General features: G+C 41.7%; 1 protein-coding gene across 3 annotated transcripts in view; it reads right to left on the bottom strand.

The window, feature by feature from the left end:
- Positions 1-18,553, bottom strand: part of fgf11a (fibroblast growth factor 11a) — a 146,214-nt gene that overhangs the window by 9,981 nt on the left and 117,680 nt on the right. For all 3 annotated transcript variants that reach the window (XM_078164234.1, XM_078164233.1, XM_033609778.2), the window contains one exon: positions 2,571-2,769. In XM_078164234.1, the coding sequence (XP_078020360.1) occupies positions 2,571-2,769 (199 nt within the window). The remainder of the gene's footprint in view (positions 1-2,570; positions 2,770-18,553) is intronic.

Genomic DNA, 18,553 nt, shown 5'->3' with positions numbered 1-18,553 from the left:
TACACAGAACTGGTAGAAAATCTGAAAGTTTCCCAAAAACAATGTGAACATGACCTTATTTATTTAAAATGTAAGACACATTCAACATAGATAGGGAAACTGGGGACAAAATAATGCAGGAAAGAAAACAGAGAGAATATTGACAATGGATTACTCCCAAACCTTTATTTTAAAGCTGCATAATGTAAGAGGGGTCAATCATCGTGACGAAAGCATGACTCATCACCAAGTCTACTTTTCACCTCAGCTCAACTAAGAAGTTACTGCATGTTTACTTTGTTTGTCAGTGTGGCGTTATGTTTACAGCCTTTTCACCGTCATCCAGCGGCCAAACAAAAGACTCAGTGCAGCTTTAACTTCACACCATTACCTGGCTGGTTAAAATAAAGGTTTGAGAGAGATATTATCCCTCAGCTTTTTCCACTACATCTACTTTCCTACAATTCCTTTAAGTATAGAATTAGATGTGCACACTTAAGGCACAGAAGGGATGCATTTAAAGTAAATAACTAACCTAACCTAATGTAACATCATTAACTGTACAATGTTTCTACTGGTAAATAAGTTGCATTCTGTAGGTGACCATATTATTTATTTAACTGTAAATTAGGGTTGTCAGCATTAGCACGTTATTTGCAATGCGATTAAGGTCGGATCATAACATGGTTTTTTTTTTTTTAATCATTGCTATTTTGTCTCTTTGGTGCACCCTTACTTGTAGTTCAGCCGCCACAGTGGCTTCCTGCTGCCACAGAGATGAAAAATAACGACACCACTGTGCTTTGGAATGGCTGAGCCCAGATGGCTCAGGTGACAAGTCAAAAGTAAAATGCATCTTGTGTCAGTTAGAATTAATATATCAGCAAAGTACTTTGACTTTGAGCTACCACCTACGAGCTGAGCATACAGGCGCAGCTAATCAGACTGATGTCAGTGGGCTACCACATTGCCAAAGCTGGCAAAGGACTATTCTGGAGCGTATGAATCACCACAGATCTGAAACTAAATCAAAGAAATTAAAAAGGACATTAAGAGACGTCCTCAGGTTGGCATGGTGAAAGCAGTCATACGCCTTTCCATTGCAGGGAACAACAGTTTCATGTATACAGGACCTGAATACATCTGAGAAAGCCACTAAACTTGAACTTCTGAATAGTGCAAATGCTGTCCCAATAACAAGGGGTAAGTGGCATTAAAGAGTAACCAAAATTATCTCGGAGTAACTGCACACCATATTGACACTGACCAAGATCATAAAGTAAATTTCTTGCATTCATTTGGTTCCCAATCAAGACACTCTGGTAAAAGTTGTTTTACCTTGTTAATATGTTTTTTTAAAACAGTTTTTAAATGTAAAATGATGGAATATTACACATGCAATTAACACTGATTAATCACAATTATAAAAAATGAATTACTTGACTGCCCTTCTGTAAACATCTAACAGTTAAGATCAATATATGTTAAATAACGAAACATTGTACAGCATGTCATATTTATTAGGAAACAAAAGAAATTTAAATTTTTGAATCCCTCTCTTGTCTGTTTCGTTGTTAAGTACTGTTAGTTGCACAACGGCTTCAGGTGGCTTCAAAATTTACTCAAACTAAAATTCCCAATTACTGTTTTTAAGGTCAAGACTGACCTTTGATACTTGAACAGATGACCAGGTAAAGAAAAGAGTGGTCCCTCAAACTTAAACTTCTCCCCCAGGAAATTTAAGGTCAAAGATAATTTTGCACTGGACACTAGGGTGTTACGGTACACAGAAGTCTTGGTTTGTATCATATCGCCGTATAGAAGTCACAGTTTGGTACAAGTTTGGTACTGGGACTGAGGTAACATTTTGCCTACAGGGAACTTTGATAAACTTTTTTTTTATTACACAAATAAGTAACTTTTCAAAACCTATGTATAACACATGAACACTGAACAAACGTTTTACCAAAAGGCAACAGGTCACAACAGGCTCCAAAACTTAAACGCATCTCTTATGCTATGAAACTGAAAATACAAAATACGGGTTGTTCTGTCCTGGTCCCGGTCATCAGCCCATCTGGGGGATGTCGTCGAAGGTGAGTTAGCATGTTGGATGTGTTTTCATTCAAATACCCTGCAACTTTAGAGCAATGCCAACACATCGTCTCGTCTTGTACACAACACTCTCTGTTGCTTTTGTAGCTGACAAGGAACCTGCATGTGGGTCTTCCAGCTATGCTGTTTTATTTTGTGCTCACCATAGTGTGACCGACTCGCACGTCAATCATCTTGTTGTGCTAACTTTAGCGCATGCTGCTCACGGTGTACAGCTAAACTTCATTAGCTTGGGAACTTTGGTTCTGCACTCGTACTTCCCATGTACTGTGTGTGGCTGCACGCACCATACCGTGACCATTTGTCTCAAATACACAAACCATCACAGCCTCACTGAATACACAGTACAGGGACTGGCAACAAGCACTGACCACCAAAGACAGTGACAAAATAAAAGCAGTGAGCATCTTGCAGGATAACCCTCACTGGTCACTGCCTCTGGAACACCTTGTGCAGTATATATTAATCTGTTGTACCTTCAATGAGTTTGGGCAGGAAGTGCGCAGCTCCCTTTGTCTTCTTGACACGGTTCCCTTTCATGACCTGTCCATCTCGGTTGATGCCGATATACCACGCCCGTCCTGACTGGGTCTGTCTGTACAGGATGGACGAGTAGGTGACGTAGTAGTTCTCAAACACACACTCCTTAAACTTACACTCGGGCGTGAAGTGTTCCTGAAAGACACACACGGGGAAACACACACATTGGGTCAGAAGAGAAGAATAACATATTTGGCGTGGCTGCCATTTTTTATCTGTTCTATTATTTATATATTTACTCTCCAATTCCGCTGGACTCAGCTGGGAATGGGAGGAAATGGGCCCCACATTTCATTGTGACAGGGTTACAGGAGCATCTATGGGTGCATCAACAACACACACACACACACACACACATGCACACACACACACACACAAACTCATCCCAACATGTGCACACGCCTGTTTGCCACATGAACAAAGTGGTTTGTGAGCTGGGATGCCATAACTCAGCAGAGTCGGTTTACCTGTAACAAACAACAATCACCCGGATCCTTCACCCCCTCTGTGGTTTAACTGTCGGCCTTCAGCCCTCTCACACTGACAAGCACACACACACATAGCTCTGCATTAGACAATATGTCAACAGCGGGACATCCCCCCCCACCTTCCTCCCTCCATCTCCCCCTCGTTACAGCTCTCACATATTCCCTTTCTATCTCATATTCCGCCTCTCCTTCTCCACTTCATTCCCCCCATCCCTCCGTCATCTGGTAACCTTGTTGAGGAACAAACCAATTTGCAGGATTGATTTGGAGCCTTGATGTGACGGGTGAGCAGAAAAGGCCTGAATAAGGAGTTTACTCCCTCTCTCTCTCTTGCGCTCATTCATTTCTCACTCACCCTCCTCACCCTCTCCTCCTCCTCCTGCTCTCCGTCTTCTATCTCTCTTTTCTCTCTGCTTGTCTGCTGCCACCGCAGGCACGGGGCCTTAACGTCTGCCTATATCCATTGTACCGCACATAAACAAGCTAATTACATTGACTGTATCGCCCATTCTTTAATTACACATCCATTCACTTAGGCAGCCATTCATTTCCTCACCCACCCATTAGCTTAGCTCTAATAGCACCGAGCGAAATCCAAAAGGTCTGGAGTCTCTTGGAAGGTGTAATCAGATTGCTATCATTAACCGTGTTTGCACTGCAGTATGTTGCGTCTCATCTTCTATGCAGTCTGTGTGTGTGTGGGTTCGGGGGGGAACTTTACAGGATTAAAGCCTGCTTTGTAAAGCCTGATCATCACACACCCAGGCAGACGTGCTCAAGTTCATTAATTGATTAATTACTTGAACTAAACTGGCCATATGAGGAATGTGTAGGGTGTGTAAATGAGTGTGTGTGTGGAGGCTGTATCATTACCAATCCACGACCAGCCTTGTGCAAAGGAGGTCTTTTCGATTAGCCTTTATCTTCCTGGGAGACCTACAGGGGGAAGATAGAGGCTGGATTTCTACCACCAGGCAAAGTCTGACTTTCTGATTAAAGACTAAACTTTGGGAGGCTGTTTACACGGCTCCCTACTAGAGTAGTCCATGCATGGCAAAGGGCACGGTTTTGTGTGTTTTCACAAAAGGTCACAATGCAAGGATCAGTGGTGCAGCTGTGGAACTCAAATACTTACTTAAGCAGTAACTTGGACTCTATTCTCTCATGTTTTTGTGTGACTAATGAGAACAACAAGTTTCTAATTGGTCCTGTACTGAGCAAGAGGGCTGCAGCCAGCAGCAAAACTGACTCGAGCCATGTTCATCCCATCACTTTACAACCACTAATAATGCTTCGTTTTGGCCACTGACAGGCTCAGATTGTTATTATTATTAAGGCTCATTGATGCTCCTTTTATGTATAAAAATAGATCATTCCAAATGCTGTGACTGTCACTGCCCACTTATGTCCATGGGTCCTTTACATTGGCACAGATATATCCAGTAAAAGGCACTAGAGGGTGGAGTCAAAAGTTTCTGACAACAACAAACAAGGCGACAGTGGAGGAGGGGGTGGCATTGATGGTGATGGTCTATGAGGCCATTAAATACATCACAACATGTGGATGGAGAAGCCTTTTCACGATATTGCTGATTACTTCAGCGTGTCTGAGGGATCACAGCTCGCCTGAAACATGTTAAGCTGCCCCAAGATCTTCAGTGGTACTACTGTTTTGCTTTTAGCTTTTAGGAGACTGACCCAAATACGGACAAAATGAACACAGAGTACGGACAAAAGGCTTCGTCTGTGTCTGTTTTAGCATCATCACCGAGCATAAATGAGCCATTTGTTTCTGATGACATTATGAAAAGGATCACTACAGAGATACCATTTTGCTAATGAGTAAGATCCTTTCTGTTGAACCAGAAACAACCCTGAAATCACTATTGCCAAACCCACCAGATGTCATTTAAATAAACAGTAATTTAAACACGTCTAGACCCAGCATAGTTCCACATGTAACTGGCAGTAGTAAGGGTTTATTTCCACCAAACCAGAAGATGATGAAGGTTGGAGATTAGTGGAACAGTGAAAAGACAAACTTTTTGAGAGTTTTTTGTTGTTGTTGTTGTTGTTGCTTGTTTCTATTGACTTTGGTTTCAAAACATCTTGCCAAAGGACTGCAGCTGAAAATCAGCCAGCTGGCTAACACTAGCACATTTACAGAAATGTTGATTAATGTGTGTGTCCTTATGAATAAATAAATCTAAATCTAAACAAGTGAGTAAGACGATAAAAGTATTGTTTATTTAATTGAAGTCTGGTAGGTTTGGTAATGGCATTTTCTGGTTAACCAAAAAGGATCCTACTCTTTAACAAAAAGGTCGGTCACTTTAGGCATCCTTTCCATAAAACTGTCAGACACTGTTAGAAAATAATTTGAGCTTATCGGTGGCATAAACAAACACTTTTAGTGGATGTAAATTGACAGTGTCATATGTTTGCATTGCAGCCTGTTTCGCTACTGCTAGCTGCAGCAATCTTGCTCAACACTGGAACAATTTCAAAAATGGTTGCCTCTATTAGTCACTTAGAAACGAAAACATGGGGAAATAGGGTCCAGGCTTAAAAATACCAAAGTTACCCTTCAAGTACACTTTACTTGAGTATTTTTTTCATGCTACTTGAAGGTTCTCTCCACTCCTTGTCAGAGGTAAATATCAGATGAGAAAATAAGCCCAATAATGTTTCAATACAATATCACAGACATTTTTGTATATTTGTAGCTCCTCATTAAAACAACCAATTGTTGTGTTTTTGCAATTTCTCTTTACATGACCCTGTAATCATATTTATTGGTAACCAGTCCAGATGCTTTTTGCTTTATGCCATTCAAATCAGGCTTGTCTTTCTGCCGAGCTGTGTCTTCATCTGTCTTCTTGTGTAAGTGTCTACAGTGTTGACAGCAAATAAACACAAAGACTCAACATCTCGCCAGACAGGGGTGGAGCTGATTCCATCCCATCAAACTGAATTCAAACAACAGAACTCAATACAATATTACAATAATGTCATGCATCACTTTTCAAATCCATGTTTAAATCTTACATGCTAGGAGGCAGTAAAATATCACCACCAGTCAGTAAACATGATACTGCAAGCAACAAACATGAGCACAGATCAGTTATGTTTTCAGAGAATCATTCATGTATGATTTCCCCCTGTAAAATACACCTTTAATATTTCATGAATTTGAACTCAGCGTAATGCTTCGCGTGGTGCTACACCGACTGAATCCCCCAGCAGGGAAACAGAAAGACGTACACGCAGCCTGCATGCATGACTGCACAAGCGCTCTCACCTTTGTGAGTATACTATGTTTTTCATCTGACATTTATAAATATATGAAAAACAAATCTACTATCCCTCTATAAAATTCATATGTCAGAACTTATTTGAATTATATCAGTCACTTTTTTCCTGGCCAGAAGCCAAATGCATGTATTTAGGCACAAACACACACTCAGGGTGCCATCAGTGATGCTGCTTTATAGGATAACACACTATTAAGCAGTCATTTATACAGACACATTATTCACACAGCAGACACACAGGGGACAGATGCACATCTGTCTGCACAGCGTTTACTCTGACTAGACTTCAGGCTGATTTCACACTGATCATTTCCTCTCTGTCAAAAACTGAGAAAAAAGGGCTTCTTCCACCTCTTCACTTAGATCATCTAACGAGATCCTGACGTCCACTGGATAAAAACTGTGAAAGCTAACTGTCACTTGAGTCCAATAACGCTCACTCCCCTCATTTTAAAGACAATCCAGACGTTCTTATCAGTGTTGCAGTTCCTCTTGTGTTCAGCAGGGGCTGCCCCAAACACACAAGCAGTGTGGGATTCCTGTCACTGCTCCTGCTGCTGTCGATGCTCCAAAATTAACTGGTGTCTGCTTGCCACTCCATAATGCTCAGCTCTCCCCAAAGGGCCTCTTTTAGCACGCTGAAAACCACTTGAGTCGCAGAGCAGCCACAAATCCACACACGGATTTCTTTCTGTGCTGCTATTTATGCACCAAACTCCATGTTGTTTCTGTATATTTTAGGCAGAAATGCCCCATCATGTTGCATTAGGATGCAGAGACGGATATAAACAATAATGCAATATGATTTCATTGCCTCGTACAACTCCAGGGCCAATAAGCTCTTTTTAACTGACTTCAGAGAGATATTAAGCTACCGATTTCACAATATTTTTGTAAATTGAAGTGTTACATCAAAGTGTTTTCCAAAATAGATTTAAAAAAGAAAACGGAAAACAAGAATATGGACATAATCAGATCAAGTTAGGGTCAGTAAAAGGTACGCTTTTTAACACTACATTTACCACAATCCTCTGTTACACACAGATCATTTTAGAGGAGACAAGAGGATTGTGTGTGTTTAGGTGTGTGAGGGTGTGTACATCCACTCATGCGTGTCTGCTGTTGTGACAGAGAGACATGACGGATCCCTCTTACATCAGTGGGAGGCCACCCGGCGCCAGATGACATGCATACACACACACACGCTCACAGCATCAACAGTGACGGATGGAGCGGTCGCCTCCCTCATCACTCACTCCCACAGACAGAGGAGAGGAAGAGAGGGATGGAGGGAAAGAGAGGGGACGAGATGAAATGAGAGAGAGGAGAAAGAAATGACATGGAGACGACATGAGAGGCAAGGGAAGGAGAGACAGAGAAAGCACAGTGGGATTATTCTTCAGTAATGACACACATGCGCTCATGTCATTTCCATCCGTTGACACCTAAAGACATTATTCAGCCCCGTTCGCAGGCTGCCATTAACCATTGAGCCTCCCATGCGCTCAGCTGAGGAATTGATTCAATGTAAGACCTCTGTGAAAAGTCAATAGGCATTAGTCCGGGAAAAAACCTGGATTAGGCTTTGATTGGACGCGCGACGCGGTGACACAACTGAGCGTGAAGAACTTAAAGCGACTTACATGCCGCAATCGGGCAACCACAGGTTAATCCAGGGGCTTTAAGACACTTATCGACCGCATCCCAGAGGACAAATGTATTTTACAGCGTCAATAGGGCACATGTATGAGTGGGCCTCGGTGTTTGCTCACATGTGTCTGTACTGTACATGACAAGGGGAATTTGTTACATTTTTTACACCTTTCAGTAATGTGATGTTTGCAGTTACATGTATCAGCGAATACAACTGATCGATACCGGCATTCTTGTCACAGTTGTAGCAGCACCAAGTGCACACTGGGGAGTGGATGGCCTCATTCAAGTAAAATGGGCTTTTGTAGGCCAGTGCCGATGATTATGACGGAGCGAGACGGATAGATAGTTAGGCTGAAAGCATCAAATTCAGCACAGGTGGGACAATGTCTGTATTATGAAATCATGACTCAAGTTCCACTTTAGGACGGGCAAGTCCACAGTCAAGACCAACATGTCACAAGTCAAGTCCAAGGGCTAATCTTTGTGTTTCCAGCCCTAAACAAATCATGATACAGCCTTCATCAAAAACAAAGACATTTTAATTTCTTAAAGGCTCTCTAAGTCTTCCTACGCTTGAAAAGTTTTTGTCACACACAGTAAACATCTCCTCACGACCCGCGAGCTACATGTCCTCTGAATATGCTGTGAAAAAGTCCGGTCACTGTAGGCAGCCCAGCCCTAAATCAAAATACTTAGTTCAAACAAAGTCATTGGTCAAGGAAAGCCAAATTTATGTTAAAAAAACGTGTTTTTTTATACCAAATTCACTCATTTCATATTTAAAAACTTTTGCACAAGCACTTTTATGTCTTTGTTGCACAGGGCTGAGGGTCTTGTCATGATAAAGATCAAAAGGTCAAGTTTGCTTCACAACTTCATTTCAGTGAATGGACCGTCTGTCAGATCACATCTTCAGCCTCTCTGTCTCTGTCCCGTCTCTCCTGTCTCTTCATCTCACAGTCCAATAAAAAAGAAACTGTCATTAAAATATCCTGCAAGGGACAAAATGTAAAGGGATGGCTGGGGTTGTAAAAATATATTGGACTGATCATGAATTGAGAGCCATTTTTCTTTCATCCAAAAGGCACTTGTTTCAGTGGGTTTTTATGGTTCTGCAGGCAGGAGATTCTGACAAGACAAAGGAAAACAGCTTTGATTGCCCAAGAGGAGAGTTTGTGTATGATGCAATTATATGTAAAGAATTCTCCATCATAAATATACATCTGAGGATCTGAGGTAAGGTTACGTGATGTTATACTTCAGATGTGAGTGTTACTTAATGATTGTTTAATAAAGCTATAAGCAGAATATGAAGCAGAGGGAATGCAGGGTGTTGTCTGAGGAGAACAGTGAAATAACGTGGGACGTTTTCGTCCCTGTATAGTGAATGATGAAATATTTACCTGCAGATGCAACTCTTGTCAGAAGGATAAGAATCAGCACTAAAAGCACACAGAGCAAGGTTAGCCTTACAAAAGCTTGTTTACCAGCAAAGCTGATTATTATCTGAGCAAATGAGTAGGACAAAAAAAACAACTTTAATTGAGGACGAACAGCTGAGGAAGCATCACAGGAGCTTGCAAAATAATTGTCTAAAGATAGGAGTAATTATCGTTTATTAATTTATGCACAACATGTAGCCCCGCTGGCATTCTCTGTTGTGTTATCATCAGCACTGCTCTTTCAAATGCTTTGTAGAAACCATCACTCAGCACTTAGGGAACTCAGAAAGGATCTACACAAAAACTTCCATTTCCGAGCCGGCGTTGTATTGTCGGGTGGATAACCTAGCCAGCTCAAGTGTTAAAAAACATCAACATCTACAACCATTAAGTGAAAAACAACCTCTGTCATTCAGAACAACTCAGTCAAGCCCAACAGTAGCACCAGCAAACAGTCTGTATGCCTGAGTTTGAAAAGCAACATTTTTCTGGTTGACTTGCATTAAAACTTGTGGAATTTTCACAGACAAAAGATGCTTCACTCTGAAAAAAGGGACGTGTCATCCTCACTGTAGCTGTGTGTGAGTCTGCTATTACTGTGGGACAGCACGCTATGAAAAATTCCCCAAAAAGCAAAAGATTGTAGTTCATATCAAACTAATCTAAAGGCCCTATCAGTGTTTTTTGACAACATATTTGAGGTATATACATATAAATTATATCTGGGTTTGATTTAGAGCTTGACATAATGATCACAACTGATTATCATGAAAATCTATGGCTGTGTTTACAATAATGACAGATGTAAACAAACTTTTAACAGCATCAGAAAACAATAATACCTGCAATTTAGCTGTTGTGTGTGATTTAATGGCCTGTCAATCATTTTGGGAGGAGCAGGCTCTAATCCAGTTTTGAATTTTAGTAGTTGTTGACACTTGTGTTTACATTTATGTGATGGATTGGGCCTTTAAGACAATGTTAAGTCAGTTAAGTAGTTGAGGAGGTGATGTTGCTGGATTATGTACAAGTTTTAAAATATTAATTTAAATTTCATAAATAAAGCACAGGAAACTGTTGTTATGAGATTGTTTTGTCACATGTGTTTTCACAGGTTGAGAAAAACTCGACTTTTAAGTTGGATGGACAAGGAGTTATTAACCGACTCTGCTTTACTCTCCACCAACTCATGAGCAAAATACTAATTTGACTATCTGAAATGGCAGTTTGAAGATCTATATGTCAGCAAGCTCCATCTGCCGGTGAAGAGGATTAAATACCTCAGTCGTCTGGTTTTAATCCACATGTAGTGCAATTTTTAACCAAATTTTCAAAAATTCGGTTAAGAAGATGCAAATCTATGTGCTTTTTCATCCACTACTGTTGTCCGAATATTGGGAGTTGGTTCCACGAGACAAGCAGTAGATGGCACTAATTCTCCAGTCAGGTGCCATTGGGAGAAGAGGGCACAACAAGTTGACGTAATTAAAAGAGCACCGGTCAAACCTCAAACGAAGGAAAACAATTGATGTATAATAACAAAGAACACTTTTGACAATAGAAACAAAGTTCTGAAGAGTAATATTAACGCTATGTACTCTTGGTAGAGTTCTGGTTACAGCCCTGTGTGCATGCATAAACACGATGAAAGCCATTCAGATGATGAAGAGAGCTTGCAGTGGCCTATGCAGTGCGGGTAAGTCATGACTGTATGTCGTCATTTATTCACTGAATCTGTTTCCACTTTCCCTAGCTGCATTTACCTTTTATCTACATGCCAACTTTTCCACTGCCTCCAAATATGAAAACTTTTTTGGGACATTTCGTAATTTCTTTAAATTGTTGGCGTTTCAACTCAGGTGTTTTATGCACAAATTGAAAATGTACTTAAAAACAAGGGGATGGAAATGCACATACTGAGGATGCAGATCATTGACTTCTTGACAGGCAGAACCAACATGAAGAAAGCAGGCAAACACAACTCTTCCACCCACATCCTTAACACCGGAGCACCCCAGGGCTGCATTTTGAGTCCCCTGCTGTGCTCCCTGTACATACACAAGTGTGTAGCCACTTGTGACTCCAACACCATTATCAAATTTTCTGACGACACAGCTGTGATGGGCCTGATCACAGATTACAATGAAAAAGCCTAGCTGAAGGAAGTCAGGTGTCAGGACAACAACCTAATCCTGAGTGTCAGCAAAACTAAGAAAATGATAGTGGACTTTGGGAAGAAGAGGGGATAGAACCCCCTCCCCTTAACATCAACAGGTCCTCAGCGGAGAGGGTGGAAAGCTTCCAGTACCTTGGTGTCCACACCACCTAGAGCCTGACCTGGGCACTGAATACTAACTCAGTTGTTAGAAAGGCAAGGCAAAGACTGTTTCACCTCAGACACCTGAGGAAATTGCAGATATCCCGTCAGATACTGAGGAATTTCTACTCCTGCTCCATCCAGTGTCAAGACATCACAGCCTGATACAGAAACGGCACCAAACAGGATTGCAAGGCCCTGCAAAGAGTGGTTCATTTGTATGGACATAGGCGGTGCTCTACCCTGCCTAAAAGATGTTTACATTAGTCGCCGCAAGAATATGGCTCAGAGAATCATCACGGATCACGGCCTTTTCTCCCTGCTAAGGTAGGGAAAAAGGTACCAGATGAATGGTTTCCAGTTCCATACAGGACTCTTGGAATCTTTATACTATTTAGCAAGCGAGTATGGGATTCCACCAGTTTTGAGCAGAACCATTATAATTAAGGATTTGTTGTCAACAGGGTGTGTTGCAAAATTAAAGTAAAAAGAAGTAGCAAGACAGTAGATGCAATTGATAACCTTACCTTATTGCCAGATATCTGATTTTATTGAAGCATGGACCGACTATTAATGAGACCAGTGGACACTCTTCTTCTAAAGATCTCTCACTTAATGTCTCTATAGTTGCCCTTTCCATCCTTTTTTTTCTCCGACCAGTAGAATATAACATTCCTACTGATGTCCTCACGGTTTACACTTCAGGTTAAGGTTAACCTGCTACTTTTTGGTTCCAGCTGGGAACCAACTTTTTGGGTCCAGAATTAATTTTTTGGTTAAAATGGTTCAAAATTAGATGCAGGAACTTGAACTGAACCTATTCCATGTTGGTGGAAAAGGGGTATATAAGGCTCAGGAAGAGCTTCTACCCTTGGGCCACAAGGACTCTAAATGAGAACACTGCCTAACTCAACTTTGAAACTCAAGGTGGTTTGTGTGATGATAAACAGAAGAACTGGATACTTAGTATTAGCTGTGATAGCTAGCAGAGAGAGCATCATCTAGTAAAAGTCATCTTAAAATGTTAAAATATTTTGTCAGTTTTTAAACAAAGGAAATAATGTTAGATAGACAGGGAGTTTAGGCTTTAAAAGTAAAACGACATATGTTCCAAATTCAACTCACAAAATGGTACATTCCTCCTCAGGGAACAGCGATTTTTGAAAGATCTGACAGTCCTCCCAGCTCACCGTGAATCAAACAGACCTCACAACAATGATACCGCTAGTTTTAAAGGTCTTTTCTCTGTCTGAGTTCCACCTCTTGGCCTCTCAGTGCTCTTGTGAACTCTCATGAGTGTCTATGAGTTGCTGACCGACAGAGAACAAAACAAAGTTTTTAGCAGTTCAGACGGAGAGGGTCCGCATCTGTGCCAACATTCTGGCATTTACAGGGACGCCCTGAGGAGCGCTGGAGCTCGACCAGGGCTGATGTGCTCAGAGCATCCAGACAACACATACACACACTAAATGGCACCACACACACACACACACACACACACATACACACAGGCAAGCAAGAGAAAAAACATTCAAAGCCACATATGTAAACGCACATGTTCATGGTGCACAAAAGGACAAGACACATGCATGAAACAACCATTTGACACACACGCAGACAAATGGGTGGAGGCGAAAAAGCAGACAAACACACTGTAATGAGAACAGCTGGAGAGGGTGCAGGTGGGTGCACAAGGGGGAAGAAGCAGAGAGGGAGGGAGGGAGGGAGGGATGTCCTCTGCTTCTCACCTTGACTGCCAGACCCTCGCTGTGCGTTTGGGGATTTTCCAAAGGGAACCAGAGATAACCTGCCTTACCTCTACACTGCATTTTTCATCTCTCTTTCTCTACTCCTTTCTCATCTTCCCTCCTTCTCTCTCTCTCCATCCCTCTTTTTTCATATTCCCTCTTTCTCCCAGTATCCTCTCTATCTGCCTAGATGCTTCACATTTCTTCCCATGTCTACTTCAAGGCCACGTGTGTCTGCACGCTTTTGCTGCCACGTCAGGGGAATGTGTGTGTGTGTGTGCGTGTGTGTGTGTGTGAGACAAGGAGGGGGGTGGGGTTGATCAGAGTGCAAAAGAGGGAGAGTAAGAGAAAGGAAGGAGAGAGTAGAGGAAAGGAAACAAGAGTGCTGAGTCAAAGAAAAAGAGACAAGCCTTTTCTGATTCGATGGGCAGGTGAGGAAGGTCAGGGGAGAGGAGTTGGAGGCAAAAGCAGGTGTGTGTGTGTGTGTGTGTGTGTGTGTGTGTGTGTGTGCAGGCGGGTTGGTCCTCTCAGGTCAGACTGTAAAAAGACTTTGTTGAAAGCTTTGTTGAGGGAGCTGACTAATTGCCAGTTTGCCACCTGTCAGGTGTGTCTGTGTGTGCTTGTGGGAGGAAACTGCTGAGTGTGTGTGTGTGTGTGTGTGTGTGTGTGTGTGTGTGTGTGTGTTGAGGAATGGGGGAATATTGAATCTGCTGTAATGACAGTGTGATAACTCATGACAGGTTACTTGCATTTTTGCATAAGAAGCTGCTTTAGAGCCAAATGTTAAGTAATTATTATGAGACATGTAGCCAAAACGTAGTGTTGCTCCTATATCTTGTGCTTTTAGGGGCCAATTGTCCAATCTTTAAGTGCAATTTGATGTGTTTCCATATGAAAATATTATGTTTCTTTTTGTGCCTGTGGTTGAATTGACTCCCACAGGACGTAAGAAAGAATTTAGCTGAACTTAAAGGGGACCTATTACGGTCATTTTCAGGTTCATACTTTTATTTCTGAGTTACTATTAGGACATGTTTACATACTTTAAGTTTTTAAAAAACAACAACAACAAAAAAAAACAACTTCATTTTCGTCAAACTGTCTGTGCTGGAACACTTTATTCACCCTCTGTATGAAACTCTCAGTTTCAGTGAATGTCTCTATAATAGTACCTCCCAACTCTGCTCTGATTGGTCAGTGTTTCTGGGTTGTCCGTATCTCGGCATCCCTGCAACACCGGAGATGACTGATGACCAACAAAAGCTCCTGAACCAATATCTTCACAACTGGACATGCTCCAGCAGGAATATGATCTGAAATCAGGGAGAAATCTAAAACATCAGCAACCAAGATTACATGTGTCCCTGATGTTAGCATGTAGCTACATGTAGCAGTGTACTTGCAACAATGTAGTGAGAGTAATGGAGTAAAGCAGCACTTTCTATCATGAAAAGGAAACAAGGAAAAGCTTCTACACACAACCGTACAAATTCCATCAAGAATATGACCCAAAATCAGTGAGAAATTGATAAAACTGGCAACAAAGATTCCAGATTTCCTTGACGTTAGCATGTAGCTACATGTAGCAGTGTAGTTGTAACCAGGTAAGGACTGTTACACAGTACAGCAACACTTTCTGCCATGAAAACCAACAAAAGCTTCTAAACACATCCAGACATGTTTCAGTGGGAATATTAACTAAATTTTGGGGGAATTTCACAACATCTGCAACCAAGATTCCAGGTTTTGTTGACGTCACCATGTAGCTACATGTAGCAGTGTAGGTTACAAAATGTAAACACTTGCTGGGGTATTCAGAATGGTCTGAAGCCTGAGTTTTTTTTCCTCATGGGGATTATTTTTTACATACATTTTCCTCATTGTTTGAAATATTGACCACATTTAATATGAACTTTTGACGACCTAATATTATACATATATACGACAGAAAAGACAGAGTAAGTCCACTTTAAAGGTACCCAGTGTATCTTTTAAGTACTGTGGTGTCAAAATGCAAGTCTGCAAAAGGCAAGACAGGGAACAAAATATTCAAATTGCATCATGAGGAATGCACAGGCAAACATAGTTTTAGGTATTAAGTATACACACAGTGTGTTTGGTACTCTGATTTAACATAATAATCTCAACTCAACATATAATTGCTATTTTTGGCAAACTACTATTTAAAAAGGCTGTACTGTGGTGCTCTCCAAGGTGCTGAACTAGTGAGGAAGTTATCCTGGCTCCTCTCTCTTCCCTTTTACCTAACATACTGTATATACAGTACATGTCCCCTGACTCTGCAGTTCCTCTCAGCTCTGCTTGGCTTTATGGTGTCTTTCAGGTCATTACCTTTTTTTGCGGCACACTATCTGCCCAGCACCAAAAGGCAGACTAAGACAAAAGACAAAGTTTACAAATAACTGGTGAACACAGTGGAGCATTTAGCAGCTACAGAGTCACAAATTTCCCCCAGGAGGTGGTGGAGACCAAAACAGAGCTCAAAGAGAGTGAATATTGGTCTCACATTTATTAGCTGGACACCAACACGACTCAATAGAGCGTGATTTTGTTGCATCTGTTTCTGAAGTTAGAGAAGTTAACTTCTCCAAGTATATCCTCAGCCCTGCACAGAATCCCATGACCTACTCTTCACAATAGCTCTGCAGATAAACCAGTGAACTAAATATCTTGAAGGGACCATCCCCATACGCACACACTCTTTCTCTCACACACCTTCTCACTGCCAGTCTCCACAGAGTAAGAAACTGCTCGCTGTTATAGAACACAGTGTGATGATGAATGTGGTAACTCACAATATCACCGAAGACCATCCATCCCAAATAACTGCTTTTGTAAGACATGGCACAGCATGAAACCTATAAAGAACAACTCCACTTATAGGACATAATTAGCGGTATAAAGTGTACTTGAATGTTTTCTACCCTTTTACTAAGTCTGATATCCTATACATTAGTGTATAAAATGTATCTACACATACACCTGCGTATATCCCTGTCTTCTTGTGTGTATTTGACCCTGTGAGTTAATGCTGATCAGAATGCAGAACGGGGCTCTACCCCTCCAGCTCACTGAGACAGCCGTAACTCTTGTCAAAATGCACCAAGGCTACTGCGTTGGCTCTAGATGTAGCTGCGGCATTTTTAGGTGGATATAAAATCCTGTCTCATGTCACCCCCTCTTCCACTTCCTCATCCTTCGTGATGCCCCACATCTTCCTTTTCCCATTCCCCTGCCTTTCCTTTTTAATCTCCTCCTCATAGCTCCCTTCCCCTGTCCCCCTCCCTCTTTCCCTCCTCTCTGAGGTTGCTCATGTGAGCAGAGGCGTTCCCTATTTAGCGGCCTGTGCCTCACTAAAGGAGTCCCCAGTGGAGAGCTTAGTAGAGGCCACACAACAGTGCAGGAGGGGAGGGAGAAAGACTGAACAAGAAGCAAATTAGATTTATGGTGAATGGGCAGATTAATAAATGAAAGAGGAAGGTGAGAAAAGAAATATTTGGTTTCAGAAGACGGCTGATGTAGGGACTACTAGCAGAATTCCTTGGTTGACTACTGTAGCTAGCAACCTAACTGCAGCTAGCATGCCAGGCAGGACATGCTAGCACTTCATTCAACACAGCTTCCCAGGCTTCTTTCCTATTTCTCTGTACTGTGTACTCCCTCCTGACATTTGGTCACGGTCTGCCATTCATCAACTTCAGAGTCCCGTCTACCCTGACTGGTCAGAGTTTCCAGTTCTTCTGTATCTTGGTGTCTCTGCATCAGAGGAACTGAGGTGGTACTTTCCACTGTGATAAATCACCAATAAAAGTTTCTAAATCAAAATGTTCACAACCTGACATGTTCTAGCAGGAATATGATCTGAAACTGGTGAGAAACTGACAACATCAACAACTAAGATTACTGGTTTCCTTGATGTTTGCACCTTGCTACATGTAGCAATGTACTGTACTTGCAGCCAGGTAACAGAGGATAGTGGCACTATCTACCATGAAAAATCAACTATTAAAGCTTATAAACCAAAACTTTGCAACATCTGCAGCCAAGATTATAGATCTCCCTGATGTTAGCATGTAGCTACATGTATCAGTGTGGGCTTTATAATATAAACACTTGCAGTAGCATGCCTGGAGGAAATGACAATATAAAGAAATCCATCAGGAGCTGACCTTTCACATATGTATACCTTGTTAACTGGAAGTTTGGCCACATTTAATATGAACAACTGACACTGTAACATTATATGTATATGTATGAAATAATAATGGGTCCCCTTCATTTGAAGTAGAGTGAGTTTTGCTTGCATGTAATGTTGGTGATCCTATTCATTTTAAATCTCACAGGCTGTAGCCATGTTTTTCTCTACACTAAAATTACATGTGAAAAGAGGCAGAAAATGGACTTTATTTCTGCCCCCCATCTACCCCATCAGCGATTCTTAGTTTTGGGTCACTGGTGGATATGCGTTTGTTTATCCTCTGAGTGCAGATCCACAATGTCATCCAGTGGAGTAAAGTTTTACTTTGCCAAACTTTCCCCTGTTAACTGCGTAGAGTTTGACCAGAGCTGGTCCCGGGTATCGGAGTCCGGCCCAATTATGTCTGCCTACCTCTGTCAGATTGTTTATACCTGGCTGCACATGTGTGTTTGTGGGGATGTGGAGGGTGGCTAAATTGCACAGGGGAGTGAATGTGTGTGTGTGTGTATGTGTGTGTGTACAGTACAGGTGTATTTTTTTTTGCTGTGCATGTGCCTTTGACAACATCTCAAAACACCATGCCGACCCCCCTCCCACCATCCACACATCACTCCTCCCTCCCTCTCCACTGCCATCTCTCTACCCAGGAGGCTTTTCCAGAGCACACGGCTAATAAAGTGGGCCAGGTCCACGGCTGAGCACTATTTTTATCAGAAAGCAATTTTCAGGAGGTGC

Source organism: Epinephelus lanceolatus, chromosome 22 (genome assembly GCF_041903045.1).
Source record: "Epinephelus lanceolatus isolate andai-2023 chromosome 22, ASM4190304v1, whole genome shotgun sequence".
In the NCBI taxonomy this organism is placed as follows: domain Eukaryota; kingdom Metazoa; phylum Chordata; class Actinopteri; order Perciformes; family Serranidae; genus Epinephelus; species Epinephelus lanceolatus.
This window is presented reverse-complemented; position numbering and strand designations above follow the sequence as displayed.